Source organism: Trichoderma ghanense, assembly GCF_004382785.1.
Source record: "Trichoderma ghanense strain CCMA-1212 chromosome Unknown scaffold_8, whole genome shotgun sequence".
In the NCBI taxonomy this organism is placed as follows: domain Eukaryota; kingdom Fungi; phylum Ascomycota; class Sordariomycetes; order Hypocreales; family Hypocreaceae; genus Trichoderma; species Trichoderma ghanense.
In genome coordinates, this window is record NW_027395671.1 from 1050605 (window position 1) to 1076556 (window position 25952).

The 25952-nt window shown below is 52.6% G+C and overlaps 8 protein-coding genes across 8 annotated transcripts; 3 read left to right on the plus strand and 5 right to left on the minus strand.

Annotated features, from left to right (window-relative positions):
* Positions 1 to 198: 198 nt before the first annotated feature.
* CCMA1212_006962 (Halogenase gsfI) lies at positions 199 to 3598 on the plus strand (the record flags this gene model as incomplete). The annotated part of the gene is made up of 8 exons (XM_073704150.1): positions 199 to 326; positions 391 to 487; positions 551 to 593; positions 655 to 1062; positions 1122 to 1661; positions 1724 to 2412; positions 2477 to 3152; positions 3207 to 3598. 8 exons carry the CDS (start codon positions 199 to 201, stop codon positions 3596 to 3598), a joined length of 2973 nt encoding a protein of 990 aa, XP_073557413.1.
* A 238-nt stretch (positions 3599 to 3836) lies between these two features.
* CCMA1212_006963 (putative trans-sulfuration enzyme) lies at positions 3837 to 5095 on the minus strand (the record flags this gene model as incomplete). The annotated part of the gene is made up of 3 exons (XM_073704151.1): positions 3837 to 4364; positions 4413 to 4567; positions 4939 to 5095. 3 exons carry the CDS (start codon positions 5093 to 5095, stop codon positions 3837 to 3839), a joined length of 840 nt encoding a protein of 279 aa, XP_073557417.1.
* A 1233-nt stretch (positions 5096 to 6328) lies between these two features.
* Positions 6329 to 7216, minus strand: CCMA1212_006964 (uncharacterized protein; the record flags this gene model as incomplete). The annotated part of the gene is made up of 2 exons (XM_073704152.1): positions 6329 to 6876; positions 6952 to 7216. The coding sequence occupies 2 exons, from the start codon at positions 7214 to 7216 to the stop codon at positions 6329 to 6331; spliced, it is 813 nt and encodes a 270-aa protein (XP_073557414.1).
* A 913-nt stretch (positions 7217 to 8129) lies between these two features.
* CCMA1212_006965 (uncharacterized protein) lies at positions 8130 to 9248 on the minus strand (the record flags this gene model as incomplete). The annotated part of the gene is made up of 1 exon (XM_073704153.1): positions 8130 to 9248. The coding sequence occupies one exon, from the start codon at positions 9246 to 9248 to the stop codon at positions 8130 to 8132; it is 1119 nt and encodes a 372-aa protein (XP_073557418.1).
* A 1194-nt stretch (positions 9249 to 10442) lies between these two features.
* CCMA1212_006966 (Ferric reductase transmembrane component 4) lies at positions 10443 to 12723 on the minus strand (the record flags this gene model as incomplete). Its single annotated transcript, XM_073704154.1, has 3 exons — positions 10443 to 12009; positions 12059 to 12624; positions 12715 to 12723. 3 exons carry the CDS (start codon positions 12721 to 12723, stop codon positions 10443 to 10445), a joined length of 2142 nt encoding a protein of 713 aa, XP_073557415.1.
* A 1502-nt stretch (positions 12724 to 14225) lies between these two features.
* Positions 14226 to 14672, minus strand: CCMA1212_006968 (uncharacterized protein; the record flags this gene model as incomplete). The annotated part of the gene is made up of 1 exon (XM_073704155.1): positions 14226 to 14672. One exon carries the CDS (start codon positions 14670 to 14672, stop codon positions 14226 to 14228), a length of 447 nt encoding a protein of 148 aa, XP_073557419.1.
* A 6767-nt stretch (positions 14673 to 21439) lies between these two features.
* Positions 21440 to 22663, plus strand: CCMA1212_006970 (Nucleoporin POM33; the record flags this gene model as incomplete). The annotated part of the gene is made up of 4 exons (XM_073704156.1): positions 21440 to 21512; positions 21604 to 21619; positions 21847 to 22070; positions 22131 to 22663. 4 exons carry the CDS (start codon positions 21440 to 21442, stop codon positions 22661 to 22663), a joined length of 846 nt encoding a protein of 281 aa, XP_073557439.1.
* A 1400-nt stretch (positions 22664 to 24063) lies between these two features.
* On the plus strand, positions 24064 to 25946 carry CCMA1212_006971 (Phosphatidylinositol 3,4,5-trisphosphate 3-phosphatase; the record flags this gene model as incomplete). Its single annotated transcript, XM_073704157.1, has 2 exons — positions 24064 to 24163; positions 24242 to 25946. The coding sequence occupies exons 1-2, from the start codon at positions 24066 to 24068 to the stop codon at positions 25944 to 25946; spliced, it is 1803 nt and encodes a 600-aa protein (XP_073557440.1). The 5' UTR covers positions 24064 to 24065.
* Positions 25947 to 25952: the final 6 nt, after the last annotated feature.

The window sequence follows — 25952 nt, forward strand, 5'->3', positions numbered from 1 at the left end:
GAGGTGCAGATTGGAGTCTGACGGAGTCTTTTGTTGAGCGAGAGTAGTATATATGTATGTTTGCATCGACCAGTTGTCCAACATGATCATCTCGACATCAACCACCAGCATCAACAAAGAATAACCACCACCCTCGCCCCCTCCCAACTTTCAACAAGCATACTTAGTTATTCAAGGTCAACTCAAAAATCATCAACAATGGCCAACGTTCCGGAAAAGTGCACCGTGCTGGTCATTGGTGGCGGACCGGCGGGCTCTTACTCTGCCTCCGCCCTTGCTCGCGAGGGTATTGATGTTGTCCTTCTTGAAGCGGACAAGTTCCCAAGGTTGGTTTTCTCATGGAATGGACGGCAAAGCTCATGGATTTGTGCTCGACTTACACGTGAATAGATATCACATTGGCGAGAGCATGCTGCCCTCCATGCGGCATTTCCTCAAGTTTATCGACGCATACGAGAAGTGGGATGCCCATGGCTTCAACGTCAAGGTAAGCGACCCATAATCTATGAGATGCCGTGTGAGTTGCCGTGACAGCTGACATCTTGAACAGAAAGGAGGTGCTTTCCGCCTCAACTGGTCTCGGCCAGAAACCTGTAAGACCAATCGCATATATATCACCATCCATGACGAGCCGGCTAATATAAATGTACCTAGACACCGACTTCATCGCAGCTGGTGGACCTGGCGGCTACGCCTGGAACGTGGTCCGATCCGAGGCAGACGAGCTACTATTCAAGCACGCGGCTGAATGCGGCGTCAAGACATTCGACGAGACCAAAGTCGCCTCCATTGAGTTTGCCCAAAACACTTCTGATTCCCAGACCCCAGGCCGTCCCGTTTCCGCCACCTGGACTCGCAAGGATGGGAGCTCTGGCACGATTGCCGTCGACTACATCGTAGATGCTTCTGGACGAGCAGGCGTGATCAGCACCAAGTATTTGAAGAACCGGTCTTATAACCAGGGTCTGAAGAACGTTGCGAGCTGGGGATACTGGACGAATGGCGGTGTCCACGGTGTTGGAACACACAAGGAGGGCGCCCCGTACTTTGAAGCCCTCAAAGGTAAGCTCACGCCTTACAGTGGTTGGGACGGGTGATAACTAACGATGTGACTTGAACAGACGGCAGCGGCTGGGTTTGGTTCATCCCCCTTCACAATGGCCGCCACTCCGTAGGAATCGTGCAGAACCAGGAGATGGCTACCAAGAAGAAGCGAGAGATGGCCGAGCCCTCATCCAAGGGCTTCTACCTCCAGTCTCTGGATCTTGTTCCCGGCATCAAGGAGCTTCTCGCCAATGCCGAACTCGTGACGGACATCAAATCGGCCTCTGACTGGTCGTACAGCGCCTCCCAGTACGCCTTCCCTGGCGTCCGCATTGCCGGAGATGCTGGATCCTTCATCGACCCTTTCTTCTCCTCCGGCGTTCACCTGGCTCTTTCAGGCGGTCTTTCAGCAGCTACAACCATCTCGGCGGCCATTCGGGGCGACTGCAGTGAGGAGGCGGCGGCCTCGTGGCACGACAAGAAGACGGCTGAAAGCTACACTCGATTCCTCGTCGTGGTGTCAAGCGCCCTGAAACAGATTCGCTCTCAAGATGAGCCTGTCATCAGCGACTTTGACGAGAAGACTTTTGAGCGAGCATTTGATCTGTTCAGACCTAGTATGTCAAGATATCGTCATCAATTTACTCTGTACCAGCACTTCTAACACTGCTATCTATAGTCATTCAAGGCCAAGTCGACGCAGACGCCAGAGGGAAGCTGTCCCAGGCCGAAATCTCCAAGACTGTGGAATTCTGCTTCAAGGCATTTGCCCACGTCTCATTCGAGGAAAAGGAGGCCCTGGTCAAGAAGCTCAAGGACCTCGGCCTCGATGGCGATGCTTACGACGAGAAGAACCGCAAGGCGCTCGATGAGCTTGAGAAGAAGCTGACGCCTGAAGAGCAGTCGATCTTGAAGACTCTCAAGGGACGCCGCATGGTCAGGCCCGAGGATTCGCTCAACATTGACAACTTCACTCTCGATTCCATTGATGGCTTTGCGCCTCGCCTTGAGCGCGGAAAGCTGGGCCTGGCTGCGGCCAAGAAGCGCCAGATTGACTTTACACGCCATGATCCGCTTTCGTATCTGAATGGCGAGTCGAAGACAGCGAAGAAGGCGCTGCAAAACGGACACGCTGAGACGAATGGCCATGGAAGCGTCGCCATCAACGGAGACAAGGCTGTGAATGGCCATAAGACGGTCGAGGAGCGACCCCTTTCCAACCTCGTAGCAGACCTTGCGGCTGCCGAGCAAAGTCTCAAGCCAGCATCTCTTGACGAGGCTAGCAGGCACCGCTTGATTGCGTCGCTGCAGGAGTCGGCAGAGGAGCTTGAGACTCCGTATGATACCATGTTGCGCTTTGTCAACTCTGTAAGTATCGAATCACCATGCCGTGAGTCGTCTTCATTCGTCGCTAATAGGTTCATGCAAACAGGGCCGCCAGATTGCTCTCATCAAGATCGGTGGCGATCTCGGAATCTTCAAGGCCCTTGCAGAGAGCAAGACCCCCCTTAGCTCGGCTGAGCTGGCCAAGCCCACCATGGCCGATCCAACGCTGGTCAGCCGCATCATGCGCTACCTGGTTGCCAACCGCCTTGCTGCTGAGGCCGGGCCGGACCAGTACATTGCCAGAAAGGCTACGCACTCCTTGGCCGACCCCCGGATCGAGAGTCCCATGCGCTTCTTCCACGCCGTCAGCAACCCTGCTTTCCAGGCTCTCCCCGATTTCCTGAAGGAGACGGGATACCAGAATTGGACGCAGACCTCTGCGCTTCAGAAGGGTCTTGACACGGAGCTGGGTCTTTTCCCCTGGCTGAAGCAACACCCGGATCTCCTGAAGGACTTCCAGAGCCTCATGGGCATTCCCAAAGAAGGCAACTGCCTCGATGTGATCCCGCTTGACAATTCTGCGATCAGCGATCATCAGGGTCCGGTATTCGTGGATATTGGCGGCAACACTGGCCACCAGGCCAAGCACTTGCTGGCCAAGTATCCTGAGCTGGCGGGTCGAGTGATTGTCCAAGACCGTGAGGAGACGATCAAGAGCGCTTCGGACGCCAAGGGCTTCCAGTTGATGGCACATGATTTCTTTACTCCTCAACCCGTGAAGGGTAAGTTGTCCACTAGAACTCTTGTTGAATTCATTGACTCATCCTTATCTGTAGGGGCAAAGTACTACTACCTGCGAGCCATCCTTCACAACTGGGATGATGACAAGGCTGCTCAGATCCTGGCCAACATTGTTCCAGCCATGTCACCCGACTCCTTGGTCTTGATCGACGAGGTCGTCATCGCAGACCAGGGAGCTCACGTCTGGCCCGCAGGACTCGATATGCAGATGTACACGCTCTTTGGAGCCTCTGAGCGGACAGCAGCACAGTGGGATGCTATCCTCCAGAAGGCTGGCCTTCGTCCGGTGGCTGTCAAGAAGTACGCACCGGTCATGGGAAGCTCGGTCATCTTTGCTGCGCCCAAATTGGCCAACGAGGGCCTGGATGCCAAGTACACCGTGGTGGACACATTTGTTTCCGAGCCGACGACTGTGGCCTGCAATTGAGGGGGGTGGCATGGAAAGCCACACATGGCTTAGAGGGTCCAATAGACAAAAACCAGGGGGAGGACGACGTAGTTGGGCATAGTTTCCTTCACTTAGAAGATGATTTACCTTATCAAATGAATCGGATCTCATATAGAAGACAAGCACTGATGATACTCGCAATGTATTTGCTCTTGACATCACAAATGACGCTCGATGAGACTTGAGTGCATGAACACCCAGCTGATCACTCACTATCTCACTGCTTGATCTTCTCATCATCCAGCACAGCTTGTAACGCCTGCAAAATGTCCGACTTGAGATGCTCCCAGTTTTCCACTCCAATACTCACACGAAGCAGCGTAGGATCCGCATATGGATCTGTCATTGTCCCCCATTCAATCATGCTTTCAACGCCGCCAAGGCTTGTACAGTGAGCAAACAGCTTCAACTTGCTCGGTAACCTGTTCGCCATATCCCGAGATGTCATACAGCTCTCGAATACTGGTCCGAATCCGTTGGGCATCTGGGCCTGAAGCCATCCTCGCTCTAGGTCGGCTGTCTGGAGAGATGCATGGGTGACACTAGACAGCGCGGCCCTTATGATCTGCGATTCTGACTTTGCTGACACTCCGTGGGCCCCATTTCGTTGCAAACCAGAGTTGAGCCATTGAACAAGCTTGGTAGCTGATTCGCTTTGTCGAATAACTCGAAGATGCAAAGTCCTCATGTTGCGAACACCGAGCCAGCCCTCAAGACTCCCCATCACGCCGCCCAAGAAGAACCGCTCCTTTCTCAGTTACACAAACCACTCTTGGTTGTTCGTTGCAATTACGCCGCACAGCATGTCGCTATGTCCACCAAGATACTTTGTTCCAGAATGAAGCACAATGTCCGCGCCGTGCTTGAATGGATCTTGAAGTCCTGGAGGACCGAACGTGGCATCGACGACGAGGATGGCACCTCTTGAGTGTGCTTTGTCGGCGTAATCTTAGATGTTCAGAGCTATTCCTGTAGGGTTGACAGGAGATTCCAGGAAGATGACGTCCCCTTGGCCGAGATCTTGCGCTGGGCAGTCCAAGGGTATCTTCTTCATTCCGTTGAGGCCACTAATCAGTGCAATCGTTCCGTGGCAGCCAGGATATCCTCTGGCAATAGATATTTGACGAGGCTTTAGGCAAACAAGAATGCCCAGCAAGGCTGATAAGCCAGATGTATATGTCAAGGACGGCGCTTTGAGGAGAGAGGTAAGGACGGCTTCGAAGCGAGTCGTGTTTGGATTGCTCAGACGAGAATATACATGGCTTTCGTCTTCTGTCTACACTCAATCTTGTCAGTTATAACGCATATTCACAACGTACAAGTATCACCTACCCTTCGAAGTCGTAGCGGAACGAGTTGTTCTGGGTCAGACGGGAACCTGAACGTGCTTGAAGGGTGAAGAGGCGGTGCCACGTCGTTGCTCACGTCCAACTTATTGTCGACGTGCAACGCTAGAGTTTCCAGATGAAGAGACATGGTGTTTATGGTTATGATATGGTCGTAGTGTTTAGATTGAGTCATCACGATGAGTCTCTAAAGCGCAATGGGAGCTCCCGGAACCACACATCTTATAGTTGGCCATGATTCCAGGATTGAGAGAACTTGCCGTACAAAGGCCAGAGAACATGAACTTGAACCCATCAACCGCCGTCTCTACCCGAGAGATCCATCCAACAGATACTGAAACTTTCCAGAGTCTGTATAACACCCGGACACTCATTGCATCGGGTGGGGATTCAGTTCTTGGCGCTTTTAGGATGCACCTTGTAATATCATATTGGAAGGTGCAAATAAGGAAACGGTTCCGATCATTTTGAGTCGCAATGCTGCCTTGAAGTTGCAATTGATGCGCTTATCCATGTTACGTTGCTATATTATTCGTCATCAGCGAATGATTCTATACAATTGTCCGTTGACGAGGCGATGAATACGTCGGAAAGCTAACGGCTTCGGGATAACAGCTAGGGATCTTGATATCTTAATGATCAGCTCCCCCAGTTGCCTGTTCATCCTACAGCGGCTTAATTCGCAAAACTAGCCTCGATTTTATGCAGATTCTTTGAACAGAACGTCTTGAATCTTGATGTCGAGCCCCTAGTCATGAAGCACTGAGTCTGGAGATGTTGGACTCACACAAGGGTTGTCAGCAGGCAACAGAACGATGGGCAATCATCAACGCAAGGGCATTTGATACGGAGTAATGGGCAACATGACTCTTCAAGCTGTCTATTGTCTTTCTCCAGCTAGCGATATACCATCCTTCTTGTAGATCATTTAACCATGAACTAAATGCGGAGAACTGGCGAAATCATACTCGGGGTAAAGTCTAGGTCTAAATACGTTCAACGACCTTCTCGGAACTCGCACCTCCACTAATCCCTCGCCCAGCATCGCCTACCCGAATCCAAACGCCATCGCGGCTGCTGTTTCTATATGGCGCTTTTGACCCTATGAGAGCCTCGCGGTTGTGTCCCCGGGCTCTTAGCATGTCCATCCTGTCGGTTCGTTGTGTGGCTGTACAGGAACTATTGGTGCCGTCACGGCTTGTTGCGTTCCGCCCTGTTGGGCCTCGTCTATCTTCTCGATTTGTTCTGGCATCAAATATTTCCGCGTACCCTTGAATTGAAAGCCCATGCTGACGAACAATTAATAATTAGTCTAGACTTATGCCTTGTGTTCACATGATATTGCGGCACAAAAACAACCTTTTCATCCCGCCAGCTCTGCTGGTGGTCTCAGATCCTGATTCCTCTTCCCTCGGGCATCCAGCTCAGCGAATATACGCCCACGACCATCGAGCTCCTGCATAGGCGCCTGAGCAGTAGCACTAGACGCCTTCCTCTGCCGAAGCTTCCACACCAAAAACGCAATCGCAGCAAGGAGAACAACTCCCACGCCCACGCCAACGCCAATCCCAATCTTTGCTCCGTTGGACAGCCCGGATGATTGGTCCGAGTCGTTCGCACTTGTGTTTGTCGGGGCGGCCCTCGATGTTGTTGTAATAGCAGCTGTTGTCGGCTGTGTTGTCGTCGGTGCTCTTGATGTGCTGGTCGGGTTGCCGGTGTATACGGTGCCGACAACGCGGTATGAGCTCGCCTCGACATTCCATGTCGCCCATACCTGAGCCTCCTTGGGTAGTACGTTGAAGCGGCCGGCGCCCGAGTCGCAACAGCCGCTTGTGTGGTCGCAGCAGAATGAGTTGTCGGCGTTTGTGACGTTGGAGCAGGATATCAGATCGGTTCCACCAGCGTCGGCACCTATATCCATCGTCATCTGGTTAGAAGTGCTCCTGGACAACTGTAAGGACAGGACAGTATAAGAGAATGTCATACTCAGACAGAACGGGGCGCACTCTGGCGATGACCAGTCCTTGTCGCTGCAAGAGCCTCGAATTATGTTCCCATTGTTTGACTGACACAACCGATTATTAAGACATGTAGACCCAAGCCCGGAGCCGCAGCACGCGCTCTCTTTGGCGTTGGGATTGCACGGAAAGTCGCTCGACGGGCTCCCGTCAGGGTAATAGCACTGCTTGATCACTGCTGAGCAGGGGACCAGCAGCTGGACAAACATGCTAGTGAACACGAGCGTCTTCATGGTGGCGTACGCTTTAGCCAGCGAGAGCGATGGTCAAGGTCTCTGAGAAGAAAACATGAAAAGGACAGAGAGTCCAAGCCGAGGCGTCAGAGTAGCCTCAACAAGTGGAAATTTATTGATGAGACATGGCGACTGACGGTCATATCTCGTACATCATCGTACGTGTAACCAGTCAGCCGGGCTAAGACCAGCTGGAAATAGCATCTCTTTCGACTCCAAAGACTGCCTTGCGAGACCTGGTTTTTGGGAGGCTCTGCAAGTGGAAGGATTCGAGCTGATGCAGGGAGCGGCATGGCATTGGCCCAAGGGTAAGATGCCCCAGGAAAAGGGCGGAGGCTCAGCAACATTTCGATATCAAACTGAAAGCTGGATTCTCGCGATATGGAGAAGAGTTATCGAATAACGGAAGACGGCTCTCTTTTTACGTGTTGTGGGGTTCACAATTGCTGGAGATGCTGTTGTGTCTGTGAGCCGTGCGCGCAATGACGAAGCATCAACACTTCTCGCCAGCTTAAGCGCCGCTCAGAGTCGCACGGCTGGGGTTTCGTCATGGTTCTCCAATAGAAGCCTTTTTCTCAGTCGCCCAAGAGACCCAGGCAAATGGCGAAGGCCGAAGATCCTACCCACATGCTGATCCTTTCGACGTGGGTTGTCAGATGATTCGGCTCGCGATCCTTGTTGGGGCAGGTTTGAGCGGCAGTTTGAATATGATGCTGGGGAACCGATGGTCTTTGCGGAAGACACAGACGTTCCCGATCAAGTTGGACACGTTCGGCCAACGCGTTGCATTCTCGAGGGTAGTGCGATGCCATGTATGTGGATCGTTCTTATATACAGTTCTATGCCTTTTAGTTTTCCAACCCTTTTAACTTCAGCAAATCCTGTTATTCTTGAAGCCGTTGCTCCTCGCTAATCACGATTTCTCTCCGCCTCCGCAGCTCCCCGCCGTCGCAGTGCTGCTTGTACTCGTCGAACCTTCAGACGAATCCTTGGGCTGCCCAGTCTCATCGCAACCCGGGGACCTCTTCTCATGATGCACAGTGATGGCAGTTGTCATCATGACCCTATTCCCGCTCTCGACTTCAGACGGCGTCGGCTTGTGCACATGATCGGTGCATCCGCCCTTTGCATATGCATGGTACGAGCCACCGCCAATCGACTTGATGCTGCAGAAGGGATCCGAGAAGGCTGAGGCGGTGCTGTTGCTGCGGCCACTCGACGATTTGCTCTGGTCGCTGGGATGGCGGTCCCCTCCGCCGCTCGTCAGCTCAACGAGGCGGTTGAGGACGGTGAACTCGAGCTTCAGCTTGACGCTGTAGGCGAACGGCTTGTACGAGATCTGATAGTCGTAGAGATTCGCAAACTCGAGAGCCACAATCGTCACGTCGAGACTCATCACCATGATGTTGACGAGGATGAGGTTCTTCAGCAGGCGACGGCTGGACCGTTTGTTTCCAAAGCTGCCGCCCATCCGCAACAGCTTGACGGTCTCGTAGATGTAGAGACCAGACAGCATCATCTCCTGCAGGAAGAAGACGACGATCTCGATGCGTTCGGTAACCTGGTACGGCTGGTGGAAGATTTCCGGGTGGTTTGAAAACGATCCGTATACCAGGGGGATGACCATGCCGTGGCAGACGACCGCATTGAAGATGATGATGCAGAGGATGATCCTAAGACGTCTCTTGTTTCTCAGCACCAGATGCAGTCGAGACCACAGCACCAACGATTGACCCGTCACCATACACACCCATCCTATCAAGCTGATCGTGCAAGAGAAGTAGCCCAGCGACTCCGGCCCGAAATACTTGCTGCAAACTCCCACGCAGACCAAGGCGATGCCAACCGTCGCCATCAAGAACGACCAAAAGTAGACCCCGGCATATCGTCTGAAGGTGCCCCAGATGATACACAACAGCTCGAGAACATTGTACAGGGCTAGCGAGAGGAAGACGATGATGATGGTCATCTCCGTGTTGCCGATGCCATCAAGGCCGGCGCCGAAGCTGCGAGGTCGTATACGAAAAGCCATATTGAACGAGGCACACAAAGAATGGTGCTCGAAGCAGACATGAGCAAGACCATGAAGACTATTATGGTCGTGGATGATATCGTGAGGTTGTCATGGCCATCCCATGGTCAAGTTGGACGATATCTCGAACAGAAGTTGAAGTCATTCAAAGGGCAGTTGGGAATGAGGAGAGACCGTCGTCACAGCCACCTCACGCGCCGCCATCCTTATATGCATCCTCCCCGGCACGAGCCCCAGCCCAAACCACTTCATCGGTATGGGTGTGGTATCGCGATTTAGGGGAAACTCTATTCCACCACGTTAGGCATCTCATAGCCCATCAAATCTCGGACGGAGCTCCTCGGGGATTAAGAGTCGTGGAGACCACAACCATCACCCCTCCATTAGCCAGACGTCCAAGTCGACAAGACTCGAGCGAAACTGCCGAGCGTCGCGAGGCCGAGTCTGTCTTGGCCTGGAACAAGCCACACGACGGGGCTGAAGCTCAACTCCGCCAGTCCGGGGAGATGACTAACATCACCTGCGTTCCTTCAACACTGCTCGGGCATGTTGACGCAGCCGAAGCTGTCGGAGTTTGGTGTGGCTGAAGCTGAGTTGGTCACCGGTGAGTCTGTGGATGCATCTGACTCGCCATGGACGTGCTTGACCTTGCCCGGTATCCGCCATTTCTTCATGCTAGCGAAACGGAGGGCTTTTAAGAATGCAGCTGGTTGTCGGGAGTCGGCTTCGGCAGCGATAAGGTGCGCGGGTCTATGAGATCCTACCCCGGTTGAGGCCCGCCTTTCTGCCCGCGCCCGGCCGACTGATGAGATGCTGAGGCTACTGGAGATTTTCCAAACTGTCCGGATTGATCGTCGGAAGCTGGTTGGGCCAATGATGCTGTAGCAATTCCGAGAGCCCAGTTGGATAACCGTGTAAGCATTCAACCTCGGTCTCAGCTGGCGATTGAGGGCATTCCCAGAGCTGGTAAAAGCTGGCCAGTAAGCTATTTCTCATCGTCTGAGTGACGTTTGATTTTTTTACAGATTTGTCTGTATACATACATTCCTTATAGTAGGAGAGACGCCCCTCAGGTTGCAACCTTTGAATGTGAGCCAACCCAGACACGAGCTGGCTCTGCCTCTGTGAAGCAGGTATTCTCTTGTCTTTTCCTTGCTTTTTTTCTTGAGTGCCTTGAATTTTTTCTAGAACATTCTACCAGGAGTAGGCATCCACCTCAAGGTGAAAGTTGGTCTGACCAGCCCTGCCCGCTGATGATACCGCCGCCCTCACATCATCACAAAGGGATCCAGGTCCTGACACAATCACACCCACCTTGCGCCATCCGACACTTGCCTCTTCATCAATGACCTCAACAACATTGAATCTGCTCCCAACGCGTATATCCTTTTGTGTAATGCTCGACGTATCCAAGGCTCCTTTGACCTCGTCAATTAGACAAGCCGCAGAGTCCTTGACACTCCAGACGACTCTGACGTTCCAGTGGTTGTATGCCCATGGAAGCAAGTCTGTAATACCGATCCCTCCACCAATGAGCACGAGTCGATCACATCGCAGGAGGTCTTTCGGCTCCGCGTTGGGGTAAGGGCCCTCTAGCAGAGTGAGGAGGCCGCCGTGATGCTCGAGATACTTGGTAATGCCAGCCGACTTCTTGATCAGCAACGTCACGCCTGACTGGGCCTGCTCGCCCGTGAAAGCTCCAACTGTTGATGAGACGCCTGCTTGCTTCTCTTCATCTCGATGCGCACTAGGACTTGGCGATCCACTGAGCTCACTGGAGGTGCCGGACCGATTGCTTCGATCCAAGATTGCTGTCGGAACGATGGAGAAAGGATGGTTCTCCCATGGTCGAAGAGGGCTGAGCGTGGGAAAGTAGGCATAGACATGATTACCAGGTTCCACGCCCCAACGGATGCCGGGTATGTCCACACGAACGTAGCCAGAGCCTAGATCAGTGACGACTGACCTCCTGATACCCGACCGGAGGACTCGGACCACACGCACAAGTCGATCTGCAAACCATACAGCGATGGCAGTGTACAGCCAATCTTCGTAGCCAGATGTATAATCCGGAAGGTGCATGCCCATGGACTCATACCATAGCACCAAGTGGTGCCAGCAGCCAACGACGATGAGAACCGCCAGCACAATGTGAGAGATGAGGAAGATTTCGTAGTTGGCGCGGCGGACATAGAGCCCGCTGCCCAGGCATATAGCCACGCTGAACACGGTTGCGGCCGCTCCCCATTTCCACCAGGCCGTGTTCTCATATTGCGTGTAGGTCAAAAGACCAAATATCGAATGCAGCACTGCGTAGAGTGCGAAGATGCGGCCGACCCATCGATGAAGCAGGAGGTATGTCGGGTGCGACCAGTTTGCCAGCCACAGCAGCACATTGTTCCTCGACGCAAAGAGAATCAGGACAGGAAGCAGGGCAAAGGCAAAAGATCCTGTGCGATACAAGAGGAATGCGATGAGCTCGTGCCAACCGTCTGCAAACCAAGCGTTTGGCTGCCGAATATGATACTCCACGGCTGTGAACACGACGTTGAGAATGACGAAAAGTGCGATGAAGAGGCCTTGGCCTGTTGTCGGTGCGTTGCCAAGTTGGAATGGGAGCGGGCGAACGGAGTATGTGCCAATCGTACTCGGATACACCACATATGGTTTCAGCTTGTCGAAGACGGCCGGGATCCAAGGCAAATAGCCAAGCCATGTGGTGAGGACGGGCACGCCGACAGCTATAACAACCAGAGCAACGCTGGAAGAATCAGCCAAGTTCACGGGATAACCCTTGAGCACGGTCTTACCTGTACTTTGATTCGATGGCCGTCTCATCGCGGACGTTTCCGAGCACGTTCCACTGACTCATATATGTCGTCGGCGCAACAATCGACGTGGCATTGAGACTCATGTCGGAACTGTCCAGTTGGACCTTTGGCGGCCTCGGATCAACGTTGGCGAGAGCCTCGGAGAAGGTCCATTTTGGCTGAACCGCTTTGTCGCCTGTGACCCAATCTTCCCAGTACGCCTCGAGCTTTGATGCTGGAACGCCGATGCACTTGTCGCTCATGCACCATGCCACGGATGTGAGGAAAGGAGTGCTTTCGGCTCGGCAGGAGGGAGGCGTAGACATCATCTCCATGCCACCCTCCATATCCGTACATGGCAGCATGAGAGAAGTGAAGGACCGCAGGCATGATTCGGCGCACAGAGGATCGTACGACGTACGTCCCATGCCTTCCAGCAGGGCAGAGGCTCCAGGGGCCCAGAATGGGAGGATACATGCGGACCTCATCTTGGCAATTCGTGCTGGTTGCTTGGGAGGCTGAAGAAGCGCGTCTGAGCCGCCCACGGCAGTTGCAACGTCGTTAGACTAAACTCAGCCTTAGTCGCACTGCCGAAGGAGCTCAAACATGTCTTATATAGCCATCGGAAGAGAATCTTGCATGGAGGGGGTACTGACGCTCCTCATCGTTGCGAATCATGTAGAGAGAGAGAAGCTTGTTTAGGCATGCGATATACCCCTCAAACCTGCGCACATAAACTGCAACGATTCGAAGCGTAGGGCACTATTAGCAATGCAAAGAATCCAGTCATCGCTGCATTATCCGTTCCAGAGCTTGAGATGGATATTGTCTGGCCAGGATCTGGGATGCCGTCTGGTGTGGTATGGTGCACAGCTTGCTACCTTGTTTGCGTCCGGCCTTATTGCTTCCCTCAAGCATGCAGGACTGACCCGATGTTTCACGAGAAAGGCACGTCGTATGGAGGGGAACCGTCATGCGATCACATGGCGAAATATGGCATCGCTGATGTGCCTATCGAGACTACATGTTACCTTGATAGTCTCTGCCATTATGAGCAGCTTTGCGCAGGTTTCTTTAGCTCGATGCCTGCACAGAAGCTGGACCTTTGCCCCCCTTTGCGAACCAATGAGCTGATGATTTCTACAATTACTTTATGAAGATAGTCCCACTCCTTCGTCTAGCTTTCACACGACATCCGAGCCCTTTTATCTTGCATGATCTTTGCAGTTGAGACGCTGCAGAGCAACCGTTTCACAGAGACATCGAGCTGTTATTAGAACGTGGTACCAACAAAAAGTAAAAGGCGTTTGTAAGAATCAAAGCAAACCTAAAGAGAAAGGAAAAGGATAGAAGAAAGAAGAAAGAAGAGAAAAAGAACAAAGAAAAAATCGACAAAAAAAATGAGAACCTCTTGGAGGTTTGGCGGATCTCTCCCGCCGGGAATTGAACCCGGGTCTCAAGCGTGACAAGCTTGCATACTGACCACTATACTACGGAAGATTTCAGGCGTTGAGCGCCTGTTGTAGCAGATCACGTAAGCGTGTGTTCTAATTATGTATATAGGGTGAGGCTAGATCAACTACACGCCTAGAGATCAACTCCCCCTTAGCCTCATTAAGAAGGCAGAGTAACCTCAGAAAGAAGGCAGAGGGGAACAAACAACGTGAACAATTCCTCCCAAGAAGACATACTTCCGGAAAGCAGAAAAGCAAAGTACTAAACAATGAAACAAGAGATATTTCAGTGTACCCGTCTAATTGCTCCCTCCTTTATATTGCCCAGCTCCCCCACAGCCTTTATATTGCCCAGCTCCCCCACAGACGACACGATAAAGCCAATCTCGACCAAATACTGCACATTCTTCCTAACAGCCATATGCTATTGCTCATGCTCCAGAGACTCTGTTACCAAATCCTTGTCTGATCTCGGCGCCCCAAGAGTCCCAAGGAAATGCTGAACCGGCTGGAGAGGATGCCCATCTCCAACCTCGGCCATCGAAACCTGTGCCAGCTCTTTCCACTCACTCCATGATACTTGATCTCCAGCTCCTCATTGACCATGTCCCAGAATACGGCCGTTGGCATGCCGCCAGTTACGTGGACGAAAGAGTCGACGGCAGTTTCACGTAAGAACCTGCCCGAGAACCGTAGAAGCAACGCTGCCGACGTCAGCAACGTACCATCCAATTCTCTGGCGGTTCTACCGGGTAAGCGTGAATAGCAGCAGCTCCGGAAACAACACGCCAGATCAAATCATTGACATTGACGACTCCGTTGCCCTCCGACCCAATGATACGTCCCGGCTTGGCAATGGATAGCCTGTTTTGTTCTGGCGGCAGCCTCTTCACAACATCTTGTATGACGCTCTCGCAGACAAACTTGGTCTGAACATATTCATTAAGCTCACCAAGCTGCGCAGCAAGCCTTTCTGGATCTTCACGAGGATCTGTTTTCAATTGCTGAATGACATGATTCATATGCTCAGCTACAGCAACGGCCCATGATTTGGTCATGCAGCTCGTGTCGTACATGAGGACAATCTCGGCCTTGTCCTCGAACAGCAGCCCTTGCACAACTAGGGGATAATTGATGAAATTTTGGATCCGGTCTTCCATTGCTTGCTCGGAATTCTCATCGATTAATATGGCATCTGAATATCGACTTTCCTTTGTGAAGAGTGCAGCCGGCTGAACAACCAGGATAGAACGAGAAATCGCACGCCTCTTCGGCATTCGTACCAAGGGAAGCAATATTCTGTAAGCCGAACTGCTCGTATGCAACCATCTCGCTGCTCTGTGCTTGAATACTGAGCAGATATTCTGACACTGTCTGGTCTCCGTCCAGTCGAACACGAACCGGGACTGTTGCAAGCATCACTTCGGGCATGGAGTCTGCGCCGTCAAGTCCAGAATTCTCTTCTCCATATCTGTGGTTGGTGCAGCCCGTTCGTGTTCTGTAAGTGAAGAGCCCCTCATTTCTTCGGTTATCAAGTTTGCTGCCATATCGAGCAATTTCCTGCGATCCATCTTCATCGAAGTAACAAAAGGCATGTATCGAATAGTTTAAATAAGGCTGGGCATCATGCAAGGCGGAACGCGCGCCTTCACATAGGCTCTCGCCAACTCCAGCGATGGACGTAGGCTATCATCAAGAGGCAGAAGAAGGTCCCCATCGCGAGCCCCTCCAGTAAAGCTGATAAAGGCTACGAGGGCCATGCCAGACTTATGATGAAGAACGTCCACAACAACGTGTTCAACGGTTGCGAGGGAGCATTTGAAGTGGTACTCAATCTCCCCAGGTTCGACGCGCTGACCGCGGAGCTTCACCTGCAAGTCTTTGCGACCGACGTACTCAATGAGGCCATCTGGAGTGTATCTGACCAAATCTCCGGTGAAACAGAACCTCTGGGGTCCGATCTGTTGCGAGGGACCCAGGCAGTCCAGATGCTGGCTGAAGGATTTCTCAGTTCGTTCGGGATCATTCAGGTAGCCACGGGATAGTGTGTGGCCCTGAACCACAAGCTCACCAACGCATCCGATAGGGGTCAGGGCACGACGACCATCTGCATCAACGATCCAACAAGCAGAATTAAATCCGTGGCCCATAATCCTGTTTGAATCATTGCTTGAACGAACATCGTGTGTGGTCGCAGCAACACAGCTCTCAGTCGGGCCATAGGCATTGACAAGTCGGACTCTGTCACTCCATATTTTCAGCAAGTCCTTGGAAATTGGCTCACCTCCGACAATCAGGGTCTTCAACGTAGGAACCTGAGACGGCACCACCGTCCTGGCAAAAGATGGTGTCAGAAGCGCCTCGTTGGACCGCGACTTGCGGATAAAGGCTGGTGCATCCTGAAGCCGTTCAGTGTCTAGAGGAACGCACACCGTTCCGCCATAGATTAGCGTTGCGAAGACTTCGTAAATCATGGCATCGAATACATAACCGGCGAATTGGAAGGTCCTTGATAAAGGGCTAGTACGAAGCACTTTACCCAGGCCGACCATGGCGGTAGACGGAGCTGAATGCTGGATGACGACGCCCTTCGGGTTTCCCCTAGATCCGGACGTAAAGATAACGTAGGCGGCATCACTTGTCGCCTGGTCGGAAACAAAGACTGAATGGTCGGGCTTGAGCCTGGCCGCGGCTTCAAGCGCTGATATGAAAGAAGCAGACAATTCCACCGTGTGCCACAAGACCCTTGCAAGATTTTGCTGAAGTAGGAGAAGTAATCATAATTTTTGCCTTTGTCTCTTGAACAATCGTCTCTAAGCGAGCCCGCGGATGGGAGGGATCAAGTGGAACGAATGCAGCACCAGACTTGAGAATTCCGAGCATCGCAATTGCCTATATGGACTTTCCAAGCAGAATGGAACCAGGGATCCTGGAGTTACTCCTTCAAGGCGAAGATGCTTTGCCAACAGTGCTGATAGATGGTCTACTTGGCCGTATGTCAATGATGTCTCTGATGAAAACAAAGCTTCATGATGAGGATCCCGTAGTGCCTGTGCAGAGACCAAGTCATGAATGTATGAATCGACGAGCTCAATCTCTTGCTTGTTATACTCGACAGCTCGATCAAGACCCCAGGCACTGGACAGGGAAATATCCTTTAATAGTAGCTCATCCGGCGGTATCAGTTGTTGGACCACATGGTTGAATTGATGTGGTAGAGCAATGAGTTGAGTGCGGGAGAATGTCGTACATAAGCATCAAGTCAACCCCATCTTCAAGCAAGTCTCACTGGACGACGAGCGGATAGTTAAAGAAGCTCTACATCATCTCCTGCAAACCATCCATCCCCTTCAGGAGCCGGCTGTAAAAGACTCGAGCTGCTGCCGATTCCCTCAAGGCCCAATTGTTTCGCCGGCTGAACCACCATCAAGCTAGAAAAGTTGCAGGCTTCCTTTGTATGCTCGTCAATTTTGGCAGTGCTTTGCAACCCAAGCTGCTCGTAAGGAACCATGCTTGTCGCCTGGTCTTGAACGTCTTGCAGGAGCTGTTTCACGGGGCATTTCCGGTCAAGCTTCACACTTACGGGAATTGTGGCTGTGACGAGGCCTGGCATAGAGGCAAGTCAGGGGACTGGAGCGTTGCGGCCTGAGACAACTGAGCCGAAGCATACATCGTCTGAATCGCTATATCTTGCGAGGACAATAGACCAGGCAGCGCGCAAGGCAGTGGCTTTTGTGATAGCCTTGTCTCTCGAGCGTGGGAAGGGGATCTTTTGCTCTAGTATCGCCGTGCCCTGTTGATCGCCAGTGATGGCTAGCTGTTGTGGGATATCTGCCGATTTCGCTTCAAACAACTGTGTCTGCCGGTACCTCACAGCAGCGTCTTCATCCATGTCCCTCACATACTTGACGAATCTTGAGTATGGCTGAAGTTTTTGTAATTCTCCTCCCCGATAGGCAGCCGTTAATGTCTGCAAAGCAAGCGATAAACTCCAGCCGTCAAAGAATGCGTGGTGCACATTGAGAGCAAAGTAGTTCTCCCCTTTGTCATGAAATAGTGAGTAGCTGCAGAGGGCTGAGTTATAGCTGATCTTCAGGTCCCGGCAAAATTCTTTGCATGAGTCAGAGCTATTGCATCATTCTTCCCAAGCGAGGCCTTCTTGAATCTGGATTTGAATGGGACTGTTGTCGACGAGAATGATCTTTGTCCGTAGGTTGCTGCAAGCTGCAACTGTCTGTTCCCATGCTGACTTGGATCGATGCATGTCCACATGAGACGGGGGCTTGAACAGGTGCTTTGCAAAGTATGACCCCTGTTGTCTAGCAGCTATAGCCATTAGGCCTTCTTGAAGCTTGGTGCAAGGGAAAGCATCCTCAATGACATCCTTCTTTGAGAGACCAAACTTTTCCTGATGACTGGGATCGAGTACATGAGCCTTGACTGATTCGCTCAGCAGACTGAATGGTCGAATCTCGTCGCTCAACGCAGCGTCAATATCTGTTGCTTCGGAAGTGAGGTAACAAAGCCGTGAGTCTTTAAAGACTTGACCAACATCAAGATCAATGCCAGCATCGCGCGCCAATGAAACGAGTCGAATAGCACTAATCGAAGCGCCCCCGATGCGTAGGAAACTGTCATTGCGGCCAATTTTCTCAGCTGGAATGTTCAAAATAGTCGCCCAAATCTTCTGTAGACGGACTTCCATAGGGGTCGCAGGGCCACGCTTTTGCGTGCCATCAAGCAGCGCAAATTCATTCCACTGCTCGGTGGAAAAGTTACCAGTCAACTGTCGCAGATTGACTCTGTCGAGCTTGGCGGAGGATATAAGAGGAAAGTACTTGAATGGAATAAATAGCGTGGGAATCATGTACTTGGGAAGGGCCAGGTCCAAGGCATCAGCCAACCCATTCAGTGTGGCACGCAAGTCGGCAGTCATAGGCATGAGCATATCTTGGCCACTGGATGATGACTTTGGGAACCATGTAATGAGGGAGTAGAATGCTGAGCTCGCCAATTAGGCCGGTCACTTGCGATCTCATTTCTTCCGTCAAGGGCAAGAAAAGGCTGTCATTTCCAGAACCAGTTTTGCTTGTTGGCTCGCCTTTCCTTTGTAAAGCAGATATATGCCACCAACTGAGAGCCCGTATCAGGCTTGAAAACGTCCACCGTGGTTTGACATACGCTTTTCAAGATATTCTGAATGTGGTGCTCAACATCACCGAGCTCGATCCGAAGTCCCCGCGGAGGCTCCTCCTTAAGGGGCAAGTCATAGAGAAGGGGAAATAGTAAAGAGAAATCATCAAAATTCATGAGAAATGAGAGACATGAAGTGGGTATCCTGGCAGCCCATTTGCATGTTGGTGCTGAGGGTTTCACATTGCCATTATTTGGTATCTGTATGTATGATGCCCGATTATCGTGGCCGGTATACCTGAACGCGGGAAAGCCCGCGGATTTCTCAACACGCCATCAACAGGCAATAGGGGCGTTGGCCCTCACCGTAGCGAAAACTCAAGAGCACAAGCTCTCAGATTACTTCGAGCCGTATAGATATGCCACGAAGTCGTCTTTTGTCGGGCAAGTGATACGAATATGTCCCAGTTCACACGTGCGTGTGAACTCATATGTTTAGAGTGCATGTGGATTGTCGACATCCATTCTGCGACATTTGTCGGTCTGGTGTCAAATACTCGAGGCCTAGATGCTGCTTCCAAGCCAGTAGATAACCTCCACGGCGGCGAATGAGTGGCTGAGATGCAACACGATGTATGCAAGGGATGGCATGGGAGATTCCGCCCAGGCAATAGGGAGGCTCCCCGGTTGTGGTCCAGAATTTGAAGCACATGGATTCAGGAGAATCCTTCTCAATGGTGAAAACCCAATGAAGAAGATTGGTGTGGAGAGATGAATGGAGAAATGGTACTTTATGTCAGACACCTAAGAGCTGTAGATGCGGATGTACAGTAAGGCGCCTGCGTCGAACGACTGGGTTTGCATCGCCGAGACTTCGTCCAAGTACTCTGTATGTTATGGGCACTGCCTAAGGTGTATCTGCCTGCCGTTTATGCCGTCAAGGAGGAAGCACTCATTCTGGTAAAGGTAAAGAAAAAGCTTTATCGCAAGCAAGACATATTGCTTTGTTGCCTTGGGGAGTTCTTCATGCAAGAACATGTCATTAAAGTGAGCAAACATGGAGATATCTCACCTTTAGAGGTAGACGTACAACATTGCGGTGATGACGACGTACGAAGTGCCCGAGTCTTGCTAACGCTCTGCTGCAGCTTCAAGCAAATGTGAATACCATCTTGACGATGTTATTGAAAACCCTCCTGAATAGTGAATCCAAGGACGTGGAATGGAGGATCCTTGTCCTGACGGGCCATGGATATGGCTACCATGAAATGGTCGGCAACGTTGTTAGGCGCATACAAGGGACTCAGGTCTCAATCCAGGGCTTCCGTAGCTCAGTTGGTTAGAGCTTCGTACTAATACTTCCGGCCCTGCGCCAAGTGTTGGTAATGCGAAGGTCGCAGGTTCAAGCCCTGCCGGGAGCAAAATCCCAGTGCCCACTGTTTTTTCTTTTTGCCTTTTCTGCTTTTTTGGACCTCTTAATGCCGTAAATTGATGGAAACTTCATGATCAAAAATTTGGCATCGTCATCTCGTGGTCTCTTACATTTTGTTTTGTTTTGTTTTGTTGTTCATGGCGACATAAGGAAGAACCTGGATGGGCTGACTGATAAAGCATAAAAGGACTTCAAAGATGCAAGTCGCCGTGCAAAAGGTAAGGTGCTCCTTGTTTTGTATCATCACCACTTCTGCGCATTCCTGCACCGCTGCAGCGTCCAATTGCAGACTCAACCTTCACATGCCTCGAGCTCAATCTTGGAGGTTTATCTGCGGTGTAAAATGCTCGCGTGGGCGCACTAGCAATTAGTTGACGGGAGACGGAGCAGCACGGCAAGTTTTGTGTGGCCAAAGCACTTTGATTTCGTCATTGGGGTACGGCAGCTCTGTCGTCATCCCTCATCATGAATCGGCAGATCTGGAGAATCTCTGAACCCTGATCATACAGCTTTCGATTCGGCAGAACGAGGCTTCTGTGGAGATATCGAAATCAATGCATCATGCAAGGCAACTTGGAAGTTGGAAGATCCAATCTTCAGAGCAAGATGAAGACAAAGAGAAAGTTTTCATCAGTTGATAGTCGACTAGGTATGTACATGTAGTACGCAACCACAGCCTCGGTCATGAGACGGCGTCACCCTCGTCAACAAAGCACATGTCCAGCTCCAGCTCCAGCTCGTGGCCCTTGAAGGCGACCAGCGATCTCATCAGGCAGCAAAGCTTCCAAATGAAAGCTGTCCTCATCACAGCTGATAACATTTTCTTGATACGCGTGCATCCAGTCCCCTTTTCCTCTCCATCAGTGACGCATCCACTTGCCTTCATTTTTTTTTTTTTTTTTTTTTTTTCCGTGGCCCGGTTTGCTGCCGCTAGAGAAGCCAATAGAAGCCGGATACAGCAAGGCTCCAGCGCCACCAACCACCTGAAGCGCCTGCAACTAAACAAGCTGGCTTCAGCTCCAGCTCCAGCTTCTGCTTCTTCTTCTTCTTCTTCCCTCCCACTCTTTTTCCCCTTCCCATTTCCAAACTCTCCGCAAGCTTCTGCTATTCTGCATCATTCCAACCGCTCGTCTCTGCTGTATCACCGCCACAGAGAACCTCGACTTCTATAGACGCTCTCGTCTCGCATCATCACCAGCTCAGCTCTTGTTCCCCCTTTGCCGAAGCTACCCCTCATCAGCTCTACAGCTGCTTTACGCGCCATCTTGAAGCTTCGTCCTCTCGTCATCGCTGGTGTTTGCCCAACGTCACAACCCCTCAGCTGCCGGCCATTTGCTGCTCGATAGCAGTCCATCCTCCGATATGGCTCCTCCTCCGCCAAACCCCAATCTTCCGCTCAAGGAGCGCTTCTTGGCCCTGGCCCAGACTCTGCAGTGTATGTTGGCGAGCTCCCCAAATGATTTTTTTCATCCTGCAGTCGGATTTGCACGTGGACAGTTGCTAACCTGCTTCTTTCTGCTGCATAGTCGCCTGGTTTGTCGGGTAAGACCTCCAACCATCTTTGGCTTGACTGCACCTCATCCCAGCCTCGATGTATCCTCTCTTTAGCTTCGCTTTGCCTCTTCCACAGCTTGCCGCCGAATTCCGACAAGAAGCAGCAAGTCAAGATGCTTCGGAAGGATGGAGGGCGACGACTTGGGACCCCAGCATTCGATTGGGTAGACACGACCAAATGAAGAGACACGCGACTGACGTTTCGTCCGACTCAGGCACCTGACCCTTCTCCTCACCACCACTCGATATGCCCTGTCATGGCTGTTCATGAACTACTACAGCGGCATGGCCCAGTTCTCCTACCGGACATCGTTTGTGGCCGCAGCTCTCACGTATGGCATCGTCGTGTACAAGACACAGCGCGCCCGCGCCAAGACCGGAACCAGGGCACCCAACGGTGTCATCGGTCTCCTCGCTGATGAGAACGTCCAGTATCTGGGTAAGTGCAGTCGCCGGGTGTGGTGACTCGTTCGTGTCTCTGGCTGACACATTGCCACAGCTATGGCCTCTGTCTGGCTCTTCTCTCCTCAGTATCCCCTCGCACTGCTTCCTTACTCGGTCTACTCCGTCTTCCATGTGGCCACCTACTCCCGTCAGAACCTGATCCCCGTCTTCCACCCGCCGCCGCCGGCCACGGATGGCGTGTCGCAGCCCAAGGTCAACAACCCGCTCGCGAACAAGATTGGAAACTTTGTCAAGGAGTACTACGACTTCTCTATGACGGTTGTCGCGTACCTTGAGATTAGTCTGTGGGCTCGAGTGTTACTGTCAGCCATCCTCTTCCAGCGTAGGTCGTGGATCCTGCTTGGCCTGTACACCATCTTCATCCGAGCTCGCTACGCCCAGAGCACCCACGTCCAGTCCTCGTTGACTCACGTCGCTTCCCGAGCCGATGACTTTGTTTCCGCCCAGGGAACCCCGCCTCAGCTCAAGCAAGCGTGGGACATTGTCAAGGGTATTGCCAGCAAGTTCCACGATGCGACCGAGATCAGCAAATACACTGGTTCTGGCCCGGCCAAGAAGACTTCATAAATGCCGAACTCGTTTATGCGACGAATTCCTCTGCGATAGCTTTGTCGAAACGCAACGATACGCTTGTGGCGTGCTACATGCGATGCTTTTAGCGATGGGGAAGATTGAGACTGGAAATCCTGTCATTACGGCCTTTGAAGGATGTGTTCGGTGCACTGCCTATAGCAGCTGCTTGCCTTGATACGACATAGGCTTGACGAATCTTGGCCCTTTCGACAGTGAAGGTGTCGCTGATGACTGGAGTCGAGTATCAGCCACTTGCAATGTCGGAACCAACTTTGGTCCGCCGCAGGACGAATTCGACTGATTGTTGGAGCAACTGGTACATGATGGAGAGAGAATGTTTCTGGTGGGTATACTATATGGGTGGATGTGGCTATAGGGAAGGGGGAGCTGGACACGAAATGGGCGTGCAGTGGGAATTCTATATCTTGTTGTTTGTGCGGGCGATTGTGGGAAGTTTTGAGACGTTGAGCATTACTCATTCTTGCGACAATGCAGAGTACTATCGCTGAAAATGTGACTGGATCTCTGGAGTGGAGCGCTCAACGTACAATCGCGTTGCGTCTCTAGTATCATGTTATCATGCCGGTGATTTTGCAGCTGATGTGAATAGCTTCACTTTTTGCTGGGAGGCCGCTGGCGTTGATGTCATGGACGCTTGATGTCATACATTCCATGTTCTGGTGACGCCACTGTTGGCGCTAGAGGGTCAATCTGGTCTAAGCTGACCTCAAGTCGCATCGGATAGTGTTTGGCATAGAGAGGTAACTTTAAATCAGCACCACATGTAGATATACCTGGCTGTCTATCTGCTGATGAACGTACACAGGATGCAGTTGTGCGCCTTATATCCTTGCAAATGCAGTTGTCGCGGTCGACTCGATAATGGAAGCTCAACTCCCACCTCCTGTGGATGCTCAAGCAGCTCTCGCGGGGCAGTTCCGTGGATGACGTCAAAGGCGCCCAACGATCCGGGCTGAGGCGCTGCACAGGCACCGGAAGCCACTGAAGCAACAGCCCCCTATAGCCGCCATGGCCACTGTAGCCACTGTAGCCACAGTGGACTCGGTGCGCTGTCCGGCCATGTGCCCTGATGCTGATTGTGGTGCTAGCGTCAGCAATTGAATTCCTGCCCTGTTCTTGATCCGAGGCTGCATGTCACCTCGTCGCCAATCGATCAGCAGGCTGGCAAATGTGACTAGAAGCATCGGGCCTTGCATCTCCATCACCTTCACTTCACTTCGCTTCTTCATCCATAGCGCTACCGTGTACTTTACCGAATCCTCTCCCGATTGACTGCGGACTCGACAGCCGTCTTATAGGAGGATCCCCAGGGCCAGACTGTGTCTCTCTCTGCCTCCCCTCGATCCGCTTCTCCTCCCCTCTTCGACACACAGCCATGGCCTCGCTGCTGCGGCAGATCATTGCCAGTCCGCGGGCGCGGCATCCAGAGGCAGGGCTGGACCTCTGCTACGTGACCGACTTCATCATTGCAACGTGAGCACCCATACATACAACCCAGCTCGGAATCCTTGCCAGAGTGGTGTCTCTAACCACGGTCATTGTGCTTCGCAGATCCGGCCCCTCGCAGACGTATCCCCAGCTCGCCTATCGAAACCCGCTCGACCAGCTCGTCGCCTTCCTCGATGCGAAACACGGCAAGGACTGGGCCATATGGGAGTTTCGCGCCGAAGGGACGGGATACCCGGACGAAGCCGTGTATAATCGGATATGGCACTATCCGTGGCCTGACCATCATCCCCCGCCATTTCGGTTGATTCCCATGATCATGGCGAGCATGAGGAATTGGCTCCATGGCGGCGATCCACCGAATGCGCAGAAGGAACAAGATAAGACGGAGCGAGGCAAGGCAGAGCAGCCATCGTCATCTTCTACGCCGACAAACGCAAGCAGCACGGAGGCCGCCACAACACCGGTCAAGTCGGAGAGAAACCCAAACAGGGTCGTGGTGGTCCACTGCAAAGCTGGCAAGGGGAGAAGCGGCACCGCCAGCTGCAGCTACCTCATTGCAGAGGAGGGCTGGAAGGCGGAAGACGCCTTGGCGCGCTTCACACAGCGTCGCATGAGGCCGCAGTTTGGCGCCGGCGTGTCGATCCCCTCGCAGCTGCGGTGGGTTGGCTACGTCGACCGCTGGACAAAGGGCGGCAAGAAGTACACTGATCGCCCAGTCGAGATTGTCGAGATCCACGTCTGGGGGCTGCGCAACGGCGTCAAGATGGACGTCGACGGCTTTGCGGACGAGGGCAAGAAGATTGAGACCATTCACACCTTTTCAAAGGAAGAGAGGATTGTGGTTGAGGGAGATGCGCCGGAAGGCGGCGGTCTGTCTGAGATTATATGGGATCTTGCGGGATACTCGAGCCAGAGGGAAAAAGCGCCCGAGGCGGCGGAGTTCGCTGATGCTGCCAACAACGAGCCCAAGAAGGATATTCTTGACCCTACCCCCTCACCGCGGCCTTCGGATTCGTCCATGGAGTCGCTGCTCCGACGGAAGAGTGCGAAGCTGATAGGAAAGGTATCGCCGCCTGGATCACACTCCAAGATTGACAAATTGCGGGCTATGCTTTCTACCGAGCCCTCAACCCGGACAGCTACTACCGGCCCGCCCGAAGTCCGCACGGAGGCTCCCGACGAAACAGAGCCGGGCGGCATGGCCGTCATCTTCAAGCCTAAACAGCCGATTCGTGTCCCCAACAGCGACGTCAACATCTCCGTCGAGCGGCGAAACAGAACCCACAAGTCCATGGGGCTCACCATGGTTACGGCCGTCGCTTACGTGTGGTTCAATGCCTTCTTCGAGGGCAGTGGCCCCGAGCAGCAGGGCATCGCAGACAGCCACGGCACCTTTGAGATCGAGTGGGATGCCATGGACGGCGTCAAGGGATCCAGCAGGAAGGGCATGAGGGCGTTTGACCGCATGACGGTCGTGTGGCGGTTTCCCGACAGCGGCGAACCCAAGGCGGAAGAGCAGATTGTCGAGCCCAAGGAGGGCGAGCCGGTGCCGCAGAGCAAGCCGGCAAACTGGAAAGGCACGGACAGCCCCAAAGCCGCGGCCGCGGAAAAGGACCTGGGACTGCGTCAGCAGAGCCCGCTCAGTGTAGACATTAGCAGAGCGAGCAGCGTCAGGAGCGCCGAAGGAGGGGCGAATCAGAATCAGGGCCAGGACGAGGGGGTGAACGCGGACGAGGTGACGAAGGGCTTAAAGCGCAGCGGGCCATCGGGAGAAGACTTTGACCAAGGAGACGAGAAGACTACATGAAGTGCC